Raw genomic sequence first — 20364 nt, forward strand, 5'->3', positions numbered from 1 at the left:
CTATTTTGTGCGGGGGAGGCGCCTGGTGTGGCCGCTGCTCTTTCCAGGTGGTCTGAGGACTGGACTCTTCACACTTCCTGTTGTTAGGAGAACTGTTTACATATCAGTGACTCCCTGGCCTCACAAGCAGCCGGGTGAGCCACTGCTCTGCCCATGGGTTATTCCTGCTCCTCCTCCTCCTCCTCCTTCACCTCCTCATCCTCCTCAAAGTAGGTGGCAGATGTGGATGGGGCCTCCTCAAGTGGCACCCCTCTCCGTTGTGCCATGTTGTGCAGGGCACAACACACGACTATAATGCATCCCGCTCTGTCTGGTGCGTATTGAAGCACTCCCCCAGAACGATCGAGGCTAAATCGCATCTTGAGCAGCCCTATAACATGCTTAATTGTAGACCTGGTAGTGATGTGGCTGTCGTCATATCGACGCTGTTGCTCGGTGATGGGGTTCCTCAGGGATGTCATGAGCCACGTGTGCAGGGGGTATCCCTTGTCCCCGAGGAGCCAGCCCTTAAGGGTGTTCAGTGCGTGGGAGAGGGGCGGGATGTTGGATTCCCTCAGGATGAAGGAATCATGGCAGCTGCCAGGGAATCTGGCGCACACGTGAAGGAATCTTTTGCAGTGATCACAAACGAGCTGATGCAGTGATAGCCCTTCCTCTTGATGAACAGTCCTGGCTCGTGTGGAGGTGCTCGGATTGCTATATGGGTGCAATCGATTGCACCCTGCACCTTTCGGAAGCCAGCCACAGAGCGGAATCCCATTTCCCCCTCCATCTGGCTGAGGTTGACGTACTGCAAGGCCCTGCGAAACAAGCCGTCGGTGACCTGCCTTATGCACTTACGTGCAGACGACTGAGAGACCCCGGCGATGTCCCAGGTGGCCCCCTGGAATGATCCGGAGGCGAAGAAGTTGAGGGCAGTGGTGACTTTGACAGCAACAGGTAAGGAGATGCTGCTCGGCCCAGCCAGGAGCAGCTCGGCATGAAGGAGGCTGCAGATACTTGCGACTACCTGGCAACTGCCTCTGAGCCTCCGTATGCACTGCTCCTCAGAGAGGTCCAGGAAACTGAGACCCTGTGGCGAGGGAAGTGCCTCCTGGGACATCACTCTCTCTGTTGTTGCCCTCCGTGCTCTTGTGCAGGTGCCTGTGGCGCAGCACTGTGTTGTGGAGCTCCACGTGGCGGAGGTGGACAGCGTGCCTGGCGAGGCTGGTGATGTTGCTCGTCCTCGGATGTAGTTGTGAATGCAGCCATGGCGCCCCCCCATCCTGACGGTGTGAGTTTGAGGGGGTCCGAAAAGTAGTTAAATATGTGTGAACAGAAGAATTTTGAGTGGAATGTAAGAATTTTCAGTGAAAACTCAAAGATCTCACAGCCAAAGGTTTGTCTGAAAGAACTGAGTGCCCTGCTGCAATAAGTGATATGTTCTCCCCATCTGTCAAACAAGCATTTGAATGTGTAACTGGCTGCTGGCTGAAACACGTCTGTTAGAACATGGAGTGTTTCCCACAGCACTTAAACTATCTGAACAACTGTGTAAAGTATCATCCCACCGGCTTTGATTGTCCAGACGCGTGAGTGGGGAATCCGGAAGTCTGCGGGTTGGAGCCGGGTTCCGAAACCAATCGGGATTTTCCCCGATTTTCGAAGCCCCCCCCACCCCGCCCCCATCTCACCCGCTACTTCCCTGCAAAATTGAGCCCCTTATGTCCTCTTCACAACTTACATTCCGACCTACCTTTGTGCCATCTGCAAATTTAGCAACCGTACATTCGGTCCCTTCATCCAAGTCATTGATATAGATTGTAAATAGTTGAGGCCCAAACACTGATCCCCTGTGGCATTCCACTCGTTACATCTTGGCCAACCTGAAAATGACCCATTTATGCCTACTCTCTGTTTCCTGTTGGCTAACCAATCCTTTATCCATGCTAATATGTTACCCCCTACACCATGAGCTCTTAGGGAGCGATGACGTATGATACCCACATTTGTCCTACAAGAATACAACTCACTGAAGCTCAGTTAGCAACTTAACTACCTTCAAGGTGAAGTAACATGAACGGCTTTGGATAGGCAATTGCTCATGATTCTCAGGGCGTTCTTTATACCTGAGTTTCTAGACGTAGCTCAGCGTGTACTGCTGTGTATGTAGTCTTAAGATGAATGTTTTGAAAGAACAATAAATGGAGTTAATTGTCAGACGTATTCCTGTCTCTAGCTTTTCAAATCTGTACAAGGAATGATCTAACACAGATGGTTCAACATTGTGTATTATATGGCATAATGCTCTTATTATAAAACAGCACATGCTCCAACTCACTGTGAACAATATCATGGGAGATCTACCAGTACATGAACAATATCTGTACCATATCCTTACAGCACAGTCAAAAAAAATCCGGTCCAAACCCCAGCTGCATTGCTGTGGAAATACTGGCGTAGATTCTTCAATCAGTAAGGTTTGTAAACAAATGCTTCCTGTAGTCTGGGAGTTTGGGCACGGAGGTCAGTACATCTGATTCATGGCTTGCATGACTTTCCAACTGCAATGAGTGAGAAATAAGGCAGGGCACAAATCAGGCGCGTTCACCTCCGCATCCAAGTTCCCAGAGGGCGCTGCTGCCATGTGTAGCTCTACCCCGGGAACACGAACTCTCAACTCTATCTCAGGACTGACGTAAAACAACGAACACCTCTACCCCATCCACTAATCAATTCATCTTGTGCTGTTCTGATGAAAGGTCATCGATTTGAGACGTTAACTGTTTCTCTCTCCTCAGATGTTGCCTGACCTGCTGAGTGTTTTTTTATTGATCTTACGTTCAACTTGTTTTGTTCTCCAATTTGCTTCTCTCCTCTCCCAGAAGCAGTGTGTTATCGTTATGATAGATTGCCACAGATGCCCTTAAACAAACTTGCATTTATATAATGCCTTTAACATAGTAAAACATCTATAGACGCTTCACAGGAGCATAATCAAACAAAAACTGACACTGGGCCAAAAAAAGGAGACATTAGGACAGGTGACCAAAAGTTTGGTCAAAGAGGTAGGTTTTAAGGAACATCCTAAAGGAGGAGAGAGAGGTAGAGAGGGGCGGAGAGGTTTAGGCAGCTGAAGGCACAGCCGCCAACGGTGGAGCGATTAAAATCGGGGATGTGCAACAGGCCAGAACTGGAGGAAGCAGAGATCTCAGAGGTTCGTAGGGCTTGAGGAGGTTACAGAGATAGGGATGGGTGATGCCATATAGGGATTTGAACACAAGGATGAGAATTTTAAAATCGAGGCATTGGTGGAATGGGAGGCAATGTAGGTCAGGGGTGTTGGGTGGAACGGGACTTGGTGCGAGTTAGGATACGGGCAACGGGGTTTTGGATGAGCTGAAGTTTATGGAGGGTGGAAGATGGGAGGCAGGCTAGGACAGCATTAGGGTTAGTCGAGTCTAGAGGTAACAACAAGACGGATGAGAGTTTCGGCAGCAGATGGTCTAAGGCAGGGATCCAATAACCCCGGTGAAAGTGGGTTTATTTGAACGTTGGTCGAGGATAGGATTGGGTTTGGCTGTGATACCATGATGGGTGGAATAGCCAGTGAATGCTCATCGTCAAGGCTTCTGGAAGAAGAAAGACCACTTGGGCACGATGCTGGATGGCGACCAGTGTCTGCGGAACTATTGCCCACCAGCCCTTCAGGAGGCAGGGGAGAGATAAAAACTGACATGGAACAAAAAGCAGGCCAGGTAAAACTGAAATAGTTCACTAATCAAACTCATTCTTTGCCAACAGAATGTTATCAGAGTTATAGACTCAATTTCATTCGTTAAGGCCCCATCTGCCGGCGAAAGTAAAAACAAGCACTATAAAGACATCGCTGCCAATCTGGAGAACATGCAAAATATCGTAAAGAATTTCACGGCCAATATTGTGAACCAGGGGCAAGTAAAGATATCGTCAGGCAACATAGGTAATGTCATGTACACCTGAAAAGGATGGGAAAAAAGATCATGGGCCGGATTTTGCTGTGAGCGGTGAACGGACGACACCAGCCGTTAGATAGACTTGCACTCGCCCGCGGACTTTCCGTGGGGATTTTGCACAGCGAGCCAGCGGGACGTCCAAACAGCGCAGAGCAGCGCAGAGTCAGACTGGGAATAGGAGTTAGTACAGTGAATTCAATATCAAATCTGGTACAGCAAGTGGAACAAAGAGAGGGAAAGAATGATTGGATTAAGAGACAGAGAAAAGGGACAGAAAGAAAAAGTTAAAAAGAAATGTTAGTCACATTTTTATTAAAAAAATCTCCAACAATAATTAAAAGCTGAAGGAACGAGACTCCACACTTGTAAAAGTTAATTTTCAGTGCCAAAGACATTGTTTGGCACTAATTAAGACTGACCCCATTGTTAAAACGGTGCTTCGACTGGAATGGACAAGCACTAACCTTTTTGTGGCGAGTTTAGTCCGTATCTACGGCACCAGTACAGGAACTTCACGCCGTTCAATACGGGAAGCCAAACGGCGAGGTGTTGTTTTCGTGCAGCTTACGGAGGGGCAGCGCATCTTAGACAGCAACGTCCGGACTGTCACGTTTAACTGCGCGTGTGCGCTCGCCAAGTTACTGTTCGATTTGCGCATAACGGTGAGCGCTGTTAGCCTTACCGTTATCTTCACAGCAAAATCCGGCCCCATATTGTGGCAGGATTGACGTAAAGAAGTTACATATCAAAATGAAAAAGAGAGAGGACTTGTATTTATTTGCTGCCTTTCACGTCCTCAGGACTTCCCAAAACACTTCACAGCTAATGAAGTCACTGTTGTAATGTTGGCAAATGCAGTGGGCAAGTTGAGCACAGCAAGATCCCACAAACAGCAATGAGATAAATGACCAGTTCATCTGTTTTGGTTGAGTTGGTTGAGGGGTAAATGTTTTGCCAGACAGCTCCTTGTTCTTCTTCCAATAAAGCCATTCGATCTTTCACATCCACCTGATCAGTTTAACATCTCATCCAAAGACAACAATTCCGACTATCAGCACTCCCTCAGTACAGGCCCTCCGACAGTGCAGCACTCCCTCAGTACTGACCCTCCGACAGTGCAGCACTCCCTCAGTACTGACCCTCCGACAGTGCAGCACTCCCTCAGTACTGACCCTCCGACAGTGCAGCACTCCCTCAGTACTGACCCTCCGACAGTGCAGCACTCCCTCAGTACTGGCCCTCCGACAGTGCAGCACTCCCTCAGTACTGATCCTCCGACAGAGCAGCACTCCCTCAGTACTGACCCTCCGACAGAGCAGCACTCCCTCAGTACTGACCCTCCGACAGAGCAGCACTCCCTCAGTACTGACCCTCCGACAGTGCAGCACTCCCTCAGTACTGACCCTCCGACAGTGCAGCACTCCCTCAGTACTGGCCCTCCGACAGTGCAGCACTCCCTCAGTACTGACCCTCCGACTATCAGCACTCCCTCAGTACTGGCCCTCCGACAGTGCAGCACTCCCTCAGTACTGGCCCTCCGACAGTGCAGCACTCCCTCAGTACTGACCCTCCGACAGTGCAGCACTCCCTCAGTACTGACCCTCCGACAGTGCAGCACTCCCTCAGTACTGACCCTCCGACAGTGCAGCACTCCCTCAGTACTGGCCCTCCGACAGTGCAGCACTCCCTCAGTACTGACCCTCCGACAGTGCAGCACTCCCTCAGTACTGGCCCTCCGACAGTGCAGCACTCACTCAGTACTGGCCCTCCGACAGTGCAGCACTCCCTCAGTACTGGCCCTCCGACAGTGCAGCACTCCCTCAGTACTGGCCCTCCGACAGTGCAGCACTCCCTCAGTACTGGCCCTCCGACAGTGCAGCACTCCCTCAGTACTGGCCCTCCGACAGTGCAGCACTCCCTCAGTACTGGCCCTCCGACAGTGCAGCACTCCCTCAGTACTGGCCCTCCGACTATCAGCACTCCCTCAGTACTGGCCCTTCGACAGTACAGCACTCCCTCAGTACAGGCCCTCCGACAGTGCAGCACTCCCTCAGTACAGGCCCTCCGACAGTGCAGCACTCCCTCAGTACTGACCCTCCGACAGTGCAGCACTCCCTCAGTACTGCACTGGAGGGTCGCAGTGGATTATGGGGGAGAATTTCCACACAGTGGGTTAGATCTCGGCTTTGAGCGATTGTGTAAAAAGGGCAATTATGAGTCGACAGCCCGTTTTACATCTCTCCCGATTTTTATTCTGTACCAGGGCAGGTACAGCACGGGTTAGATACAGAGCAAAGCTCCCTCTACATTGTCCCATCAAACACTCTCAGGTCAGGTACAGCACGGGTTAGATACAGAGCAAAGCTCCCTCTACACTGTCCCATCAAACACTCTCAGGACAGGTACAGCACGGGTTAGATACAGAGTAAAGCTCCCTCTACACTGACCCAACAATATTTGTCAGCCCCGACCTCAGAAGAGTGTTCCACTGACATGACATTTTTCCATTCCCCTCACCAAAAATGTTGCAGCCTCTCTGAGCTTGATTGCTAATTTATTTTTTGAATGAGAGCCAGTTTGTGCTGTTTACTGGAACTGAATAGAGACTGACATATTTCAAAATTGCTACAATGTTCCCACATACAAATAAATACACAATGCATTTTAAAGTTACAATCACATATTAATCTATTAATCGAAATATTTTTGTGGTGCTTGTACAAATTAATCTTCATCATTGTTATTTCTAAGGTCAGTACATCTCTCAACTTCCCACCTCCCTGTCCTAAACTGCAAATAACCCCCGCCTCCCCCGCCATTACAGACTCTTCCCCCTCCCTCCATCCTCACTGTGTTGAAATCAAGACGCATCGGGATAGAAATTGGTATGGCTTGTGCCTATTTATTGGGCGTAAAACGGGCACAAATCAGAGCAATTTAGCAGTGGAACGGCCTGCGCCCAATCTGCACAGGTGTTGGTTCCACTGCCAAATTTGCGGGATCCATTTTGTAGGTGTCCCGGGTGAATGCCTAAAACAGGCATTCTTAGCCCCCGCCACTTATACTGTCCGCGATTAACAAGGCCAGCCGCCTATATCAGGCAAATGGCCCTGCCCGTTTGCTATTACCACAGGAGTGAATTACAAAGGCATGGCCTATGACGTATTCAGCCGGCCAGCTGGTTTGAGGAGTTCGGTAGGTTCGTCAATACATTTGTCCCTCGTTAACCCCCTGTATTTGTGGAATCGTTTCTTGGTCTTGATAACTGGATTCATCAAAGGCATCAAAACAGAGGAGTGAAGGGGGAGAGAAAAGCACAATCAAAATTGGCCTATTAATCCTGAATATTGGTTGGATTTCAGCCTGTACAGAATATGCTAGCTGGCTTCAGTCTGCTAGAGCAATCAAGTGAGGAGTCTGAACACTGAGATCGAAATGAGGAGGTTTAACTTATTAATGAAGAATGAGGAGAGGAAATACAAACTAAATGGTATAATTTTAAAGGGGGTGCAGGAACAGAGAGACCTGGGGGTGCACATACACAAATCAAGTTGAGAAGGCTGTTAAAAAAGCATACGGGATCCTTGGTTTTATAAATAGAGGCATAGAATACAAAAGCAAGGAAGTTATGCTAAACCTTTATAAATCACTGGTTAGGCCTCAGCTGGAGTATTGTGTCCACTTCTGGGAACCACACTTTAGGAAGGATGTGAAGGCCTTGGAGAGGGTGCAGAGGAGATTTACTAGAATGGTACCAGGGATGAGGGACTTCTGTTCCATGGAGAGACTAGAAATGCTGGGGTTGTCCTCCTTAGAGCAGAGAAGATTAAGAGGAGATTTGATAGAGAGTTTCAAAATTATAATAGGTTTTGATAGAGGGAGAAACTGTTTCCACTGGCAAGAGAGTCGATAGCCAGAGCGCACAGATTTAAGATAATTGGCGAAAGAACCAGGGAGGAGATGAGGACGTTTTTTTTTAACACAGCGAGTTGTTATGATCGGCAATGCATTGCCTGAAAGGGTGGTGGAAGCAGATTCAATAGTAAGTTTCAAAAGGGAATTGGATAAATACTTCAAAAGGAAAAAATAGCAGGGCTACGGGGAAAGAGCAGGGGCGAGTGGGGCTAATTGGACAGCTCTTTCAAAGAGCCGGCACAGGCACAGCGGGCCGAATGGCCTATTTCTGTCCTGTGAGATTCTATGATTCTATAAGCGGTGCTGCTCATTTGGAAATTTGAGAATTGTTTTAGTTCTTTTGGTACTCGTTGTAAATTGTGTTTGTCGGGAAGGGTCATTGAAAGGACTTGAGGGGAAAAGAAAGACTTTGGCACTCAGAGAAAGTGAATGTTCAAGTGTTTTTGATTTTGGATTGATTCTGGGAAACCCCAGCCCATTAGACTGTGAGGAATGTTCCCCAGTCACGACACCCACCAAACACAAGGCCTTTATACACAAAGATCAACATAGCTTCAGAATGTTGCTAAAGAGTAAAATCTGCCTCCCTCCCAATTATGTCCAGATGAAGGACGGATTTAGGGGGAGTGAGGGGGGGATGGGTCACTCTGGATGCCTGCCTCTCTCTTCCGCGGTTTTGTCCGTGCCCGGGTGGCCACCTGGTACGCTGGGGGCCTCCCGCGACCGGTGGGCACCGCGGGGTATACAACAACAAAAACAACTTGCATTTATATAGCGCCTTTAACGTAATATAACGCCCCAAGGTGCTTCACAGGAGTGACTATCAACCAAAAAAAAACATTGCCTCCTAGACGCTGATAATATAATTTAATTGTTGAATCATCTCTAGGTGTTTTTCCTGTTTGTTATTAAGCATATTAGTTTAATTAGACCTTTTGTTTATTTTATTATAATGATTTTAGAATCAGCCGTGGCTCAGTTGGTTACACTTTGGTCCCTGAGTCATGTGGTTCCATTCCCACTCCAGAGACTTGAGCACAAAATCCAGGCTGACGCTACAATGCCGTACTGAGGGAGTGCCGCACTGTCGGAGATGCCGTCTTTTGGATGAGATGTTAAACCGAGGCCCCGTCTGCCCTCTTGTTTGGATGGAAAAGATCCCATGGCAATATTTCGAAGAAGAGCAGGGGAGTTCTCCCCGATGTCCTGAGCCAATATTTATCCCTCAACCAATATCACTAAAAAACAGATTATCTGGTCATTTATCTCATTGCTGTTTGTGGGACTTTGTGCAAATTGGCTGCCGTGTTTCCTACATTATACTTCAAAAGTATTCATTAGTTGTAAAATGCTTTGGAACGTCCTGAGGTCATGAAAGGCGCTACATAAATGCAAGATCTTTCTTTATCTTTTCTTTATTTTGCATCAAAAAAGATAATATACAGGAGCTGAGGGGTTTAGAAACAAGGATACAAGATTAAAAGTAAGAGATTTAGATCAGAGGGCAGGAGAAACTTCTTCACTCAGAGAGTTGTGGGGTTTGTGGAATTCACTTCCAGGGTTCATGGTTGAGGCATAAACCATGTCAACATTCAAGTTTAGAATGGGTCAGTAGGTGAAGGAAAAGGAGATAAAGAGGAATTGGGATTAGTGTCAGTAAATGTGATTAGAACTGTTTACTTGGGTGGAGTGTAAACACCGACACGGACTGGTTTGGGCCGAATGGCCTGTTTCCATGTTGTAACTTCTATGTGTTTCTGTGTAAAAGCCACACATCTGTCTGATTCTGCTTTCTAGAAATCGCTGTTCAAGCATTTCACGGACATATTCCACTGGATGAAAAAGCAAACTTTTCGATCACCAATGTCAAGGTCGAGTTGTCCTGGGAAGCGATTGCAGGAGAAGATCCCTCTGGTAATATTGGCTTCTGCTTTAAATGTTGGATGTCTGTAGGTAAAGCCTCCTCCCTCGGGGGAGAGGGGGTTCTCCCGATTGCAGCCCACCCACCCCTGTAACTTCAAAAGTTCTTCCTTGGATGTTTCCACTCGTGGGGGAGTCCAAAACAAGGGGCCATAAAAAAAAAGGATAGTCGCTAATAAATCCAGTAAGGAATTGAGGAGAAACTTCTTTACCCAAAGAGTGGTGAGAATGTGGAACTCGCTACCACAAGGAGTAATTGAGGCAAATAGCATAGATGCATTTAAGGGGTAGCTAGATAAACAAATGAGGGAGAAAGGAATAGAAGGATTTGCTGATAGAGTGAGATGATATAGGCTGAGAGGAGGCTCGTGTGGAGCATTAGCGCCAGCATAGATCTGTTGGGCCGAATGGCCTTTCTGCGCTATAAATACTATATAATTCTATGTAACGTAGCCGTTATGTGGCTTATCTGGGGCTTCTGTCAATCTTCCGCTGATGTTACAGCAGCCGATCGGGAGAATCTCCTGAGGAAATTCCTGGCCTTTATCACTGAGCCGTACAGACCAGGAAGGTCTCAGGACCTATGTTCCTACGTTCCTACGTTTCTACCTTCCTAAGTTCCTACGTTCGAAGGTTCTTATGTTCCTAGGATCTTACATTCCTAAGTTCCTAGGTTCCTACCTTCCTACGTTCCTAGGTTCCTATATTCCTAAGTTCCTAAGTTCCCCGGTCCCTTGGTTCCTATGTTCCTAAGTTCCTAAGTTCCTAGGTTCATACATTCCTAAGTTCCTATGTTGCTACATTCCTAGCTTCCTACGTTCCTCGGTTCCTTGGTTCCTAAGTTCCTACGTGCCTAGGTTCCTAAGTTCTTACGTTCCTAAGTTCCTAATTTCCTAGTTTCTTAAGTTCCTATGTTCCTAAGTTCCTAGCTTCCTATGTTCCTACCTTCCTAGCTTCCTACGTTCCTAAGTTCCTACATTCCTACGTTCCTAGGTTCCTACATTCGAACATTCCGACATTCCTAGGTTCCTGTCAAAGCGGCAGGTTGTCGTCCGCCCTTCTCTGGTCCACTTCCTCCCCCTGGAAAGGTTCTGCAGAACTTTGGTTCCACATGTGCAATTGCTGAGGAACAACAATGTCCACATTACCGGCTTTTATTTTTACCAACGAGTTGTTAGAAAAATATATCATCTGCTCAACAAATAGAAACAGAAGGAATTTTAGGAACAGGAAAAGGTTAATAGGAGAAATAAGGCCTTCCCATTTTTTTGCACCTGTCCACTTCTCTGCCAATTCCCTCAATTCTTTCTCTCTCCGGCTATCTCTTGAGCCCTTTGACATTGTACTTCCCTGTTGACTTATTCCGCAACTCAATCACCTTTATGGTGACAAAGATCCCGCTGACTCCCCGCCTTGCTCCTAATTTTTAACTCGCGCCCCTTGGGCTTTGACTCCTGTACCACCGTGGGAACTGATGTTGATTACTTTTGTTAATGCCTTCCCCTTTCATATTTGTAATACCCACCCCGTGTGCAGGAATTGCTTCCATTACCTGCATCGTCCTCAAGGGCTCGGAATCTGGAATGGATGCGGATTTCTTAGCAGGGAAATATGAACAAAAACCCAAGTTGCTTTCTGACGTGGTGACAGTCACCGTCAGTAACCAGAAGACAGAGAATCTTCCCTCTCCAATTGTCCTCAAATTCGCACTGAGTGAGGTTGGTTACTTTGTGTGGTTCAATGTGTATTAACGCCATCGTTCTGCTTGTATGATTTTATGTGAGTTTTTTGATGTCATCAAGGTGAGAAATGTCAATGTTGGAGAATGGAACACTTTGCATTTCAATACTTAATGTCAGCAGCAAAAACACCCACTGTAGGTACAGCATGGGTTAGATACAGAGTAAAGATCCCTCTACACTGTCCTATCAAACACTGCGAGTGCAGGTAGAGCATGGGTTAGATACAGTGTAAATCTCCCTCTACACTGTCACATCAAACACTCCCAGGGCAGGTAGAGCAGGGGTTAGATACAGAGTAAAGCTCCTTCTACACTGTCCCATCAAACACACCCAGATCAGCTACAGCGCAGATTAGATACACCCCACCTGCTCTGGCCTATATGTGACTCCTATCCCACACTATTTGGTTGACTCTTAATGCCATCAGGAATACTACTTTGCCAGTGTTGCCGAAATCCCTGGAATAAATATTGACCTCTATCTTTGATGCTGCTGTCCCCAGCAAAACAATCCCCCTTGTTGTTCCCCCAGCATGGACTGCCCCTCAAGACAAGTCTGAGGGGCATAAATTGAAGCGTACTTGGTGCACAATTGGCCAAGCCGTCCATCAGCAGTTCTTGCTTGACCATATCACAGAATCACAGAATGGTTACGGCACAGAAGGAGGCCATTCGGCCCATCAATCCCAGCTTCTCCAGTCTATCCATGTAACTGAGGTCTCTCATCCCTGGAACCATTCTAGTAAATCTTTTCTGCACCCTCTCTAAGGCCTTCACATCTTTCCTAAAGTGCGGTGCCCGGAATTGTTCACAATACTGCAATTGTGGTCGAACCAGTGTTTTCTAAAGGTTCAACATAACAGCCTCACTTTTGTACTCTATGCCTCTATTTATAAAGCCCAGGATCCTGTATGCTTTCTCAACCTGCCCTGCCACCTTCAACAGCCTGTGTAAATATACCCCCAGGTCTCTCTGTTCCTGCACCTCCTTTAGAATTGTACCACCTCTCCTCGTTCTTCCTACCAAAATCACTTCACACTTCTCAGCGTTAAATTTCATCTGCCACGTGTCCCCCCATTCCACCAGCCTTTCTATGTCCTCTTGAAGTCTATCACTGTCCTCCTCACTGTTCACTACACTTCCAAGTTTTGTGTCATCTGCAAATTTTGAAATTGTGCCCTGTACACCCAAGTCCAAGTCATTAATATATATCAAGAAAAGCAGTGGTCCCAGTACTGACCCCTGGTGAACATCACTGTATACCTCCCTCCAGTCCGAAAAACAGCCGTTCATCACTACTCTCTGTTTCCTGTCACTTAGCCAATTTCGTATCCATGCTGCCACTGCCAGTTTTATTCCATGGGCTTCAATTTTATTGACAAGTCTATTATGTGGCACTTTATCAAATGCCTTTTGCAAATCCATATACACAACATCAACTGCATCGTCCTCATCAAGCCTCTCTGCTACCTCATCAAAAACTCAATCAAGTTAGTCAAACACGATTTCCCATTAACAAATCCGTGCTGGCTTTCCATTATTAATCCACACTTGTCCAAGTGACTATTAATTTTGTCGCAGATTATTGTTTCTAAAAGTTTCCCCACCACCGAGGTTAAACTGACTGGCCTGTAGTTGCCGGGTTTATCTTTACATCCTTTTTTGAACAAAGGGTGTAACATTTGCAATTTATACGGCCAACTCCTGTTCTTATGTTGCAATATCAAGTAGTTTGATGCATTGTTGTCTTCAACCAGAACCATAGACTATCCCAAATCTTCTTGGTAGGCAAGGCGCCTCAAAACCCTCTCCTCCATCCCTTTCAACCTCACCTCAAACATCAAGTGTGAAGAGCTCCTGGACTTCTTCGTTGCGAGGATTGAAATTGCTCATGGTGCTACCTCTGCTGTGCCCGGGTCAAGGAAGGCCCAAAGTCTCCTTGTGAGGCCCGGACGTGCACTCCTGCTCCATCTGGCCTGCATGGAAACCTAAACATTTACAAGAAAGCTTAACTTGCCTGGGCCTCTTCTGGCCCTCGATCTGGCTCCCGACAGGTTTGGCCTTTAAAATTGCAGTCGGTCAGATACAGCTGGGAAAATGTATGTGTATGTCCCCCGACTCCATTTTAATCAACCCTCAACTGGTTTCTGCCAGGCCCCCAGGGGGGGGGGGGGAGTTAAAATCCGGGCCTCTAGTATTTAGATGGCTGCAATTTGCCTGCTTTATTTGATTGGCAGAACAAACTGTAGTTTCTGTATCAATAGAACCAATTTACCTAGAGAGTGGTGAGAATGTGGAATTCGCTACCACATGGAGTAGTTATGGTGAATATTATAGATTTTAAGAGAATAATCTATAATAATGAAGAAGGGGCTTGATCGGGTGGATGCGGTAAGGATGTTCCCAAGGATGGGTGAAACTAGAACTAGGGGGCATAATCTTAGAATAAGGGGCTGCTCTTTCAAAACTGAGATGAGGAGAAACTTCTTCACTCAGAGGGTGGTGGGTCTGTGGAATTTGCTGCCCCAGGAAGTTGTGGAAGCTACATCATTAAATAAATTTAAAACAGAAATAGACAGTTTCCTAGAAGTAAAGGGAATTAGGGGTTACGGGGAGCGGGCAGGAAATTGGACATGAAGCTGAGTTCGGATCGGTCAAGGCCCTATGGGTGGCGGAGCAGGCCCAGGGGCTGAGTGGCCGGGTCCTGCTCCTACTTCTTGTGTTCTTTAGATTTGAGGTTAGGATCAGATCAGCCATGATCTTATTGAATGGCAGAGCAGGCTCGAGGGGCCGATTGGCCTACTCCTGCTCCATATTTCTTATGTTCTTAATATAGATTTAAGGAGAAGCTAGATAAGTACATGAGGGAGACAGGAATAGAAGGATATGTTGATAGGGTGAGATGAAGTAGGGTGAGAAGAGGCTCGTGTGGAGCATAAACACCGGCATAGACCAGTTGGGCCGAATGGCCTGTTTCTGTAATGTGAAATTCTATGTAATTCTATGATTGCAATATAAAAATGTTTCAGAGTTAATTACCCAAAGTAACTTTGCTCCCTTTTTTTATATAGAAGAAAGAGTTGAGGCAAAATGCGTTGTGCGTCTACTGGACAAGTACCACAAATGAGACGGGTTGGCTGTCTGACGGGTGCACAGTGATATTATCCAAAGAGAATCAGACGATCTGCAGTTGCACACATCTGACCAGCTTTGCTGTGCTGATGACACAAAATCCGATCCCGGTACAATCTATATTTGGGTAAAATGTCTCTTTGGTGTCTGCTAAATGGAAGAGTAGGCCTCAGACAGAACACCTTGGAGGGTATCAAGGGACACGGGGCTAAGGCAGGTAAATGGAGTCGAGGGTCAGGAGCAGGATCAAAGGTCTGAATGGCCTACTCCTGTTCCTGTGTTGCTAGTTATGAAGAAGAAAGAGAGAACTTGCATTTATATAGCGCCTTTTATGATCTCAGGGCGTCCCAAAGTGCTTTACACCCAATGAAGTACTTTCGAAGTGTAGTCACTGTTGTAATGTAGGAAACGTGGTAGCCAATTTGCGCACAGCAAGCTCCCACAAGTAGCAATGTGATAATGACCGGATAATTTAGTTCAGTGATATTTGTTAAGGAATAAATATTGGCCAGGACACCAGAGAGAACTCACTGAGTGATGATATAGGGCATTATGGGATATATTGTTTCCACCAATCGAAGGCCATTTCATGGGCTCGTCCACTTTTTCTCTAACATAGCTGATTGGCGGAAGGTAAATCCACCATATTTCATTATCTTTCAGATTCGAGAGATATTTAAGTTGACATTTCTGATTCCGGGCAGCAACGATTTTAGTTTGTATAGGGCCTTGGCAGAAGGTTAAGCAGTGTACGGGCACTGTCCTGAAGTACGATGGGCCGGTCTAGCCCTAGATCGGGCAGTGGTATGGAGCTCTACACCAGGCCAGTGTAACCCATGGGCCAGGAAGGGGAAAATCAGTCAGTGTAACATCTGGTGCATGTGTGGGTGTTCGGTGAGAACAGGATCGAACTTGATTGTGATGCCCCCCTACAAGATGTTGGAGAGACGTTCAGCGTGACTCTTACTGCAGGGGAGCAGCTGAATAGCTCTTCAAAGACTGAAGATCCCTGGTTGTAGGAAAATGTTGGAGCCCTCATCACAATTCTCTATATCATCAGGTGTCCTCCCCCCCCATTACGCTGATGGTTGTCGTCCAGTAGTGGCTTTGTGTTCCCATTGCAGGACCAAGTTTTGCTGGATACGACAATCTACTATCATATGGGACACCTTTTCTGCCCTTAATGCCCAAGCTTGAAAAGAGTAAAAGATGGGGTAAGTCAGAAAGTATTGGTAAGATGTGCCAAGTTTAAGTCCTAAAAGCTGTAAGTTCGAGGAGGAATGGAAGACAGAGGGGGAGAGGGAGTTCCATAGATTTGAAACCCTGCAAAAAGAATAAGTACAAGATGGTGAGATGCTTTCCACACAGTGAAGGATAAGCGTCACTGTAAAGTTTATTTTTATTCATTCTTGAGACATGGGCGTCACCGGCAAGGCCGGCATTTATTGCCCATCCCTAGTTGCCCCTTGAGAAGGTGGTGGTGGGCCTTCTTCTTGAACTGTTGCAGTCCGTGTGGTGAAGGTTCTCCCACAGTGCTGTTAAGGAGGGAGTTCCAGGATTTTGACCCAGCGACGATGAAGGAACGGCCGATATATTTCCAAGCCGGGATGTATGTCCAAGTAGGAATAGGAATGGTGTGTGACTCGGAGGGGAATTTGTATCAGGAGTTTAATGTCTCAATGCGTTGACTCCTTGCTGGGGTATGATTTCAGAGTGTCCTTCAGCCCCTCACTCAAATGGCCATGTAGGATTCGAAACAGTGCGTATAAGCAGAACATTCCATCATGTGAGAGCCTCACAGACCAGCCTGACCCGATCCTTCCTTCACCCAATATCCAAACATATGCATGAACTTCTGGCAGGGAACGCTGGTTAGTGATGAAGACTGAGGAGTCTGCCTAACTTTCTCCTCGCCAAACAATGGGGCACCTCTACAGTCAACTGTAGCTTGCCTTCCACTGAACACAGGCTGGGAATCAAACCTGGGGCCTACCTGGACTGCGTGACTCAATTGCTCACCGGAGAAACTCGCGGAGCACAGTGAGGTTGGATTTCTGTATATTTCAATGTATTGTTCTTTGCTCTTCCTTACCCAGGTGGCCCATGAAAAGAATTTGCAATACATCACTTATATTGGAATAACAGTGTCATTGGTTTGTCTCCTGCTTTGTCTCATCGTCTTCTTCTTCTGCTGCTCGATTCAAAACATTAGAATCACTATCCACACACACCTGTGCCTGAGTCTTTTCCTGGCAGAAATCCTGTTCGTTATGGACTTCCAGAAAAGTGATAACACGGTAAGTCGGCAACTCTTTACAGCAAGTAATGTAATGGTCACCCCTGAATTAGCAGGTTGTGGGTTCAAACCCCACTCCAGAGAATTGAGCACAAAATCTAGGCTGACACTTCCAGATGCAGTACTGAGGGGGTGCTGCACTGTCAGAGGTGCCGTCCTTCAGACTTTAAACTGAAGCCCTGTCTGTCCTCTCCAATGGATGTGTAGGATCCCATGGTGCCATTTTGAAGAAGCCATGATGTGGAGATGCCGGTGATGGACTGGGGTTGACAATTGTAAACAATTTTACAACACCAAGTTATAGTCCAACAAATTTATTTTAAATTCCACAAGCTTTCGGAGGCTTCCTCCTTCCTCAGGTAGAATGGTGTGGAAATGTTGGACTATAACTTGGTGTTGTAAAATTGTTTACAATTTTGAAGAAGAGCAGGGGAGTTCTCCCCGGTGTCCTGGCCAACATTCATCCCTCAACCAACATCACTAAAAAATAATTATCTGGTCATTTATCCCGATGCTGTTTGTGGAATCATGCTGTGAGCAAATTAGCTGCCACATTTCCTACATTACAACAGTGACTACACTTCAAAAGTGCTTAATTGGTTGTAAAGTGCTTTGGGACGTCCTGAGGTCATTAAAGGTGCTATATAAACGCAACTTATTTCTTTCTTTCTTAATACACATGCAGCAGCCTGGTCTTACTGCTGCTGTAACAAATTTTGGGGCAGTTCTGGTAAAGGCCCTAGTGCCCATGAAACCATAGCACGAAACTGCTTCTAGTTTGGAACTAAATTGATAATCTCACTCAGAGAAACGTCAGAGTGGTCGGGAGGGTATGTACGATGGAAAAATGTCACGCTTGTGCAATGGGGAGGCATCTCATTGGGTCAGTGCACGGGGAGCTCTACCTTGTAACTTACCATGCCACAGCTGACCAGGGAATACTGGATGCTGCCACTTTGAGTGCCATTCCCAGCACTAATAAAGTGTCACCCTAGCCTCAGTGAGTAGCACTCTTACCTTCTGCCAGAAGATTATGAGTTCGCTGAGAGGTGAACATGTAGTCTGGTCTGATACTTCAGTGCAGTACTGAGGGGGAAGAATGAGGAGGGATAGTGCACCATGGTCACAGTCACATGGGATGTCATTATGGGATGTTTCAGCGCTGTGGCAGGGGATGGAAACCTAATTGGAGAGATTCAAGCATGGAGTTGTTGCAAAGACGGGCACGGATTTGCGGGGCGGCAACAGAATCCTGGTGAGGGCGGGATCAGGATTGGCCCGTCACGGGCACAAAGCTGTCCACACACACCGTCCAGGCCCAGAGATGAAGAATGGCCAGTTGAAAAGGTACAACAGGCCAAACGATCCTTGCGCAGTCTACTGCTTGTCAGCTGAGAACAGTAACTCAGCAGGAATCAAAACAAGGGATCTTTTGGTCTGCGTGAATCCCAATTGATGATGTACATGTTACCGTATCTTTGCGATATGTGATTCTTTCAGATTGTGTGTAAGGCCATAGCCATTGCCCTGCATTACCTGTTCCTGGCGTGCTTTGCCTGGATGCTTCTGGAAGGTGTCCAGCTTTACCTCATGGTGGTGAAGGTCTTCCACTCACGAAGCCTTCGACGCAAATACATGTATCTGTTTGGCTACGGGTCGCCTCTCCTCATTGTTATAATCACAGCAGCAACCAATATCAATGCTTACGGATCAGAAACTTAGTAAGTATGAGATATCCATACATGAGTACAGTACCTGTTATTTAAACAATGTCTTCAACAAAGATACTTCTATTATTTATGCTTCTATAAATTACTAAATGATTTGAAAATAGAAAGTTCACAAGTGTTAAATTAAGTTGTTGGAGAGTTCCCACAACACATTTGAGATGAACTCTTCCAATCACACCGGTGAGCTTTGACCTTTGACTGATGATACAGTGTTGGAAAACTGGCTCCAGATGCAGTTGTCCTCTGTGTTTTATTAAACTTTTGTTTCTTTAACTGTAAGGGCACCAAGATGGTGAGAGAGAAAACGCAGGTACCAGCAAAGGTGCAATTCCTGATTTATGAATTTGCACCATGTTCATGTCAGTATTGCGTTTTTCTAACACCAGAGTCATTTAATTGTAAATCGGAACGTCTATATTGCCATCTGACAGGTCCTTGGCATATAGTGACCTGCTGCATTTACTCTGCGTTGGCCCTGGGAGAACAACTAATGCCAATGGCTTAGTTGGTAAAGGCACTGCCCAGTGTAACCATACAGACCAGGTACTGACCAGTCCCAGTTGGACCATATGCACCAGGCACTGCCCAGTGTAGCCATATAGACCAGGCAGTGCCCAATGTGCCCATACCGACCAGGGAATGCCAGATGTGCCCATAACAGCTGCAGGTTTGACCTTTGGTCTGTGCTCTTGGATGAGACAATGCCCCGGAAACTGACAGGGACAGTAGGAAAAAATTCCAGTCCCCTCTGAAGCAGGTAAACTGATGTTATTATGTGTAGTTATATGAAGTAGTACAACCAGGAGCTTTGCACTGTAACTAAATACTGCAATGAATATCCACCTTGTATAGTTAGACTGACTTGAAACTTCTTTCCTTTCAAGCTGCTGGATAACGCTCAAATCTGGATTTATCTGGGCTTTCATGGGGCCAGTCTGCACAATCATTGGGGTAAGTTCATAACAACCAACAGGGTGACATAAACTGCCATTCATTCCATTCATAGCAACGGTTTATAAGGCCAATTACAGTCTGGTGAATCGTAATGCTCTGTGAAGCCTGCTTACAACCTGAGTCCTGCTCCCATATCTGGGAGGCTCCTCAAGCCCCTCCCTCACACTCCTAGTCAGGATTCAAGACAAGCTTGTTGTCTGATAGGCCTCTGTCACCTCTAACCTCTCTCTCTGTTGCAGTCTGTGCTGCCTCTCTGTTTGACCAATGGCCAGTGCTGTTCTCATTTTTCCTCTTTAATTCAATCCAAGCTGCAACTATGTGACCTCACATGACCTCCCTTCATGGTGTTGAAGTAGTGTGTTTCCAGGACTGGCTGTAATTCATTTCCAGGAGTATCGAACACCTTACCTCTCTCAATCTTCTTCCCCTCCTTACAGGCCTTAAAAGCCCAAACTTGCCATCATCTAACCAATAGTACTGGTACTATCTCCTCTGCTCCCCTACTTTTTTCAATCTTGGTGGCGTGCTTAAGGGCTTTGACCCTTCACCTAGGCCTCTGAATAAAAAGGAGAAAAAAAGTCCAGTTAGGGTCACACCTGCCTTTTAAACAGTGTAATTGAAAGATCCCAGGGCACTATATAAAAAAAAGAGCAGGGGAGTTCTCCCCGGTGTCCTGGCCAATATTTATCCCTCAACCAATAT

The 20364-nt window shown here is 46.6% G+C and overlaps 1 protein-coding gene across 1 annotated transcript in view; it reads left to right on the forward strand.

The window, feature by feature from the left end:
* Positions 1-20364, forward strand: part of LOC137304250 (adhesion G protein-coupled receptor E5-like) — a 59429-nt gene that overhangs the window by 29662 nt on the left and 9403 nt on the right. The window contains exons 5-11 of the mRNA XM_067972804.1: positions 3784-3961; positions 9687-9803; positions 11346-11527; positions 14622-14792; positions 16779-16979; positions 18479-18699; positions 19593-19659. Of these exons, the coding sequence (XP_067828905.1) occupies positions 3784-3961; positions 9687-9803; positions 11346-11527; positions 14622-14792; positions 16779-16979; positions 18479-18699; positions 19593-19659 (1137 nt within the window). The remainder of the gene's footprint in view (positions 1-3783; positions 3962-9686; positions 9804-11345; positions 11528-14621; positions 14793-16778; positions 16980-18478; positions 18700-19592; positions 19660-20364) is intronic.

The sequence above is a fragment of the Heptranchias perlo genome, chromosome 37 (genome assembly GCF_035084215.1).
Source record: "Heptranchias perlo isolate sHepPer1 chromosome 37, sHepPer1.hap1, whole genome shotgun sequence".
NCBI lineage: Eukaryota > Metazoa > Chordata > Chondrichthyes > Hexanchiformes > Hexanchidae > Heptranchias > Heptranchias perlo.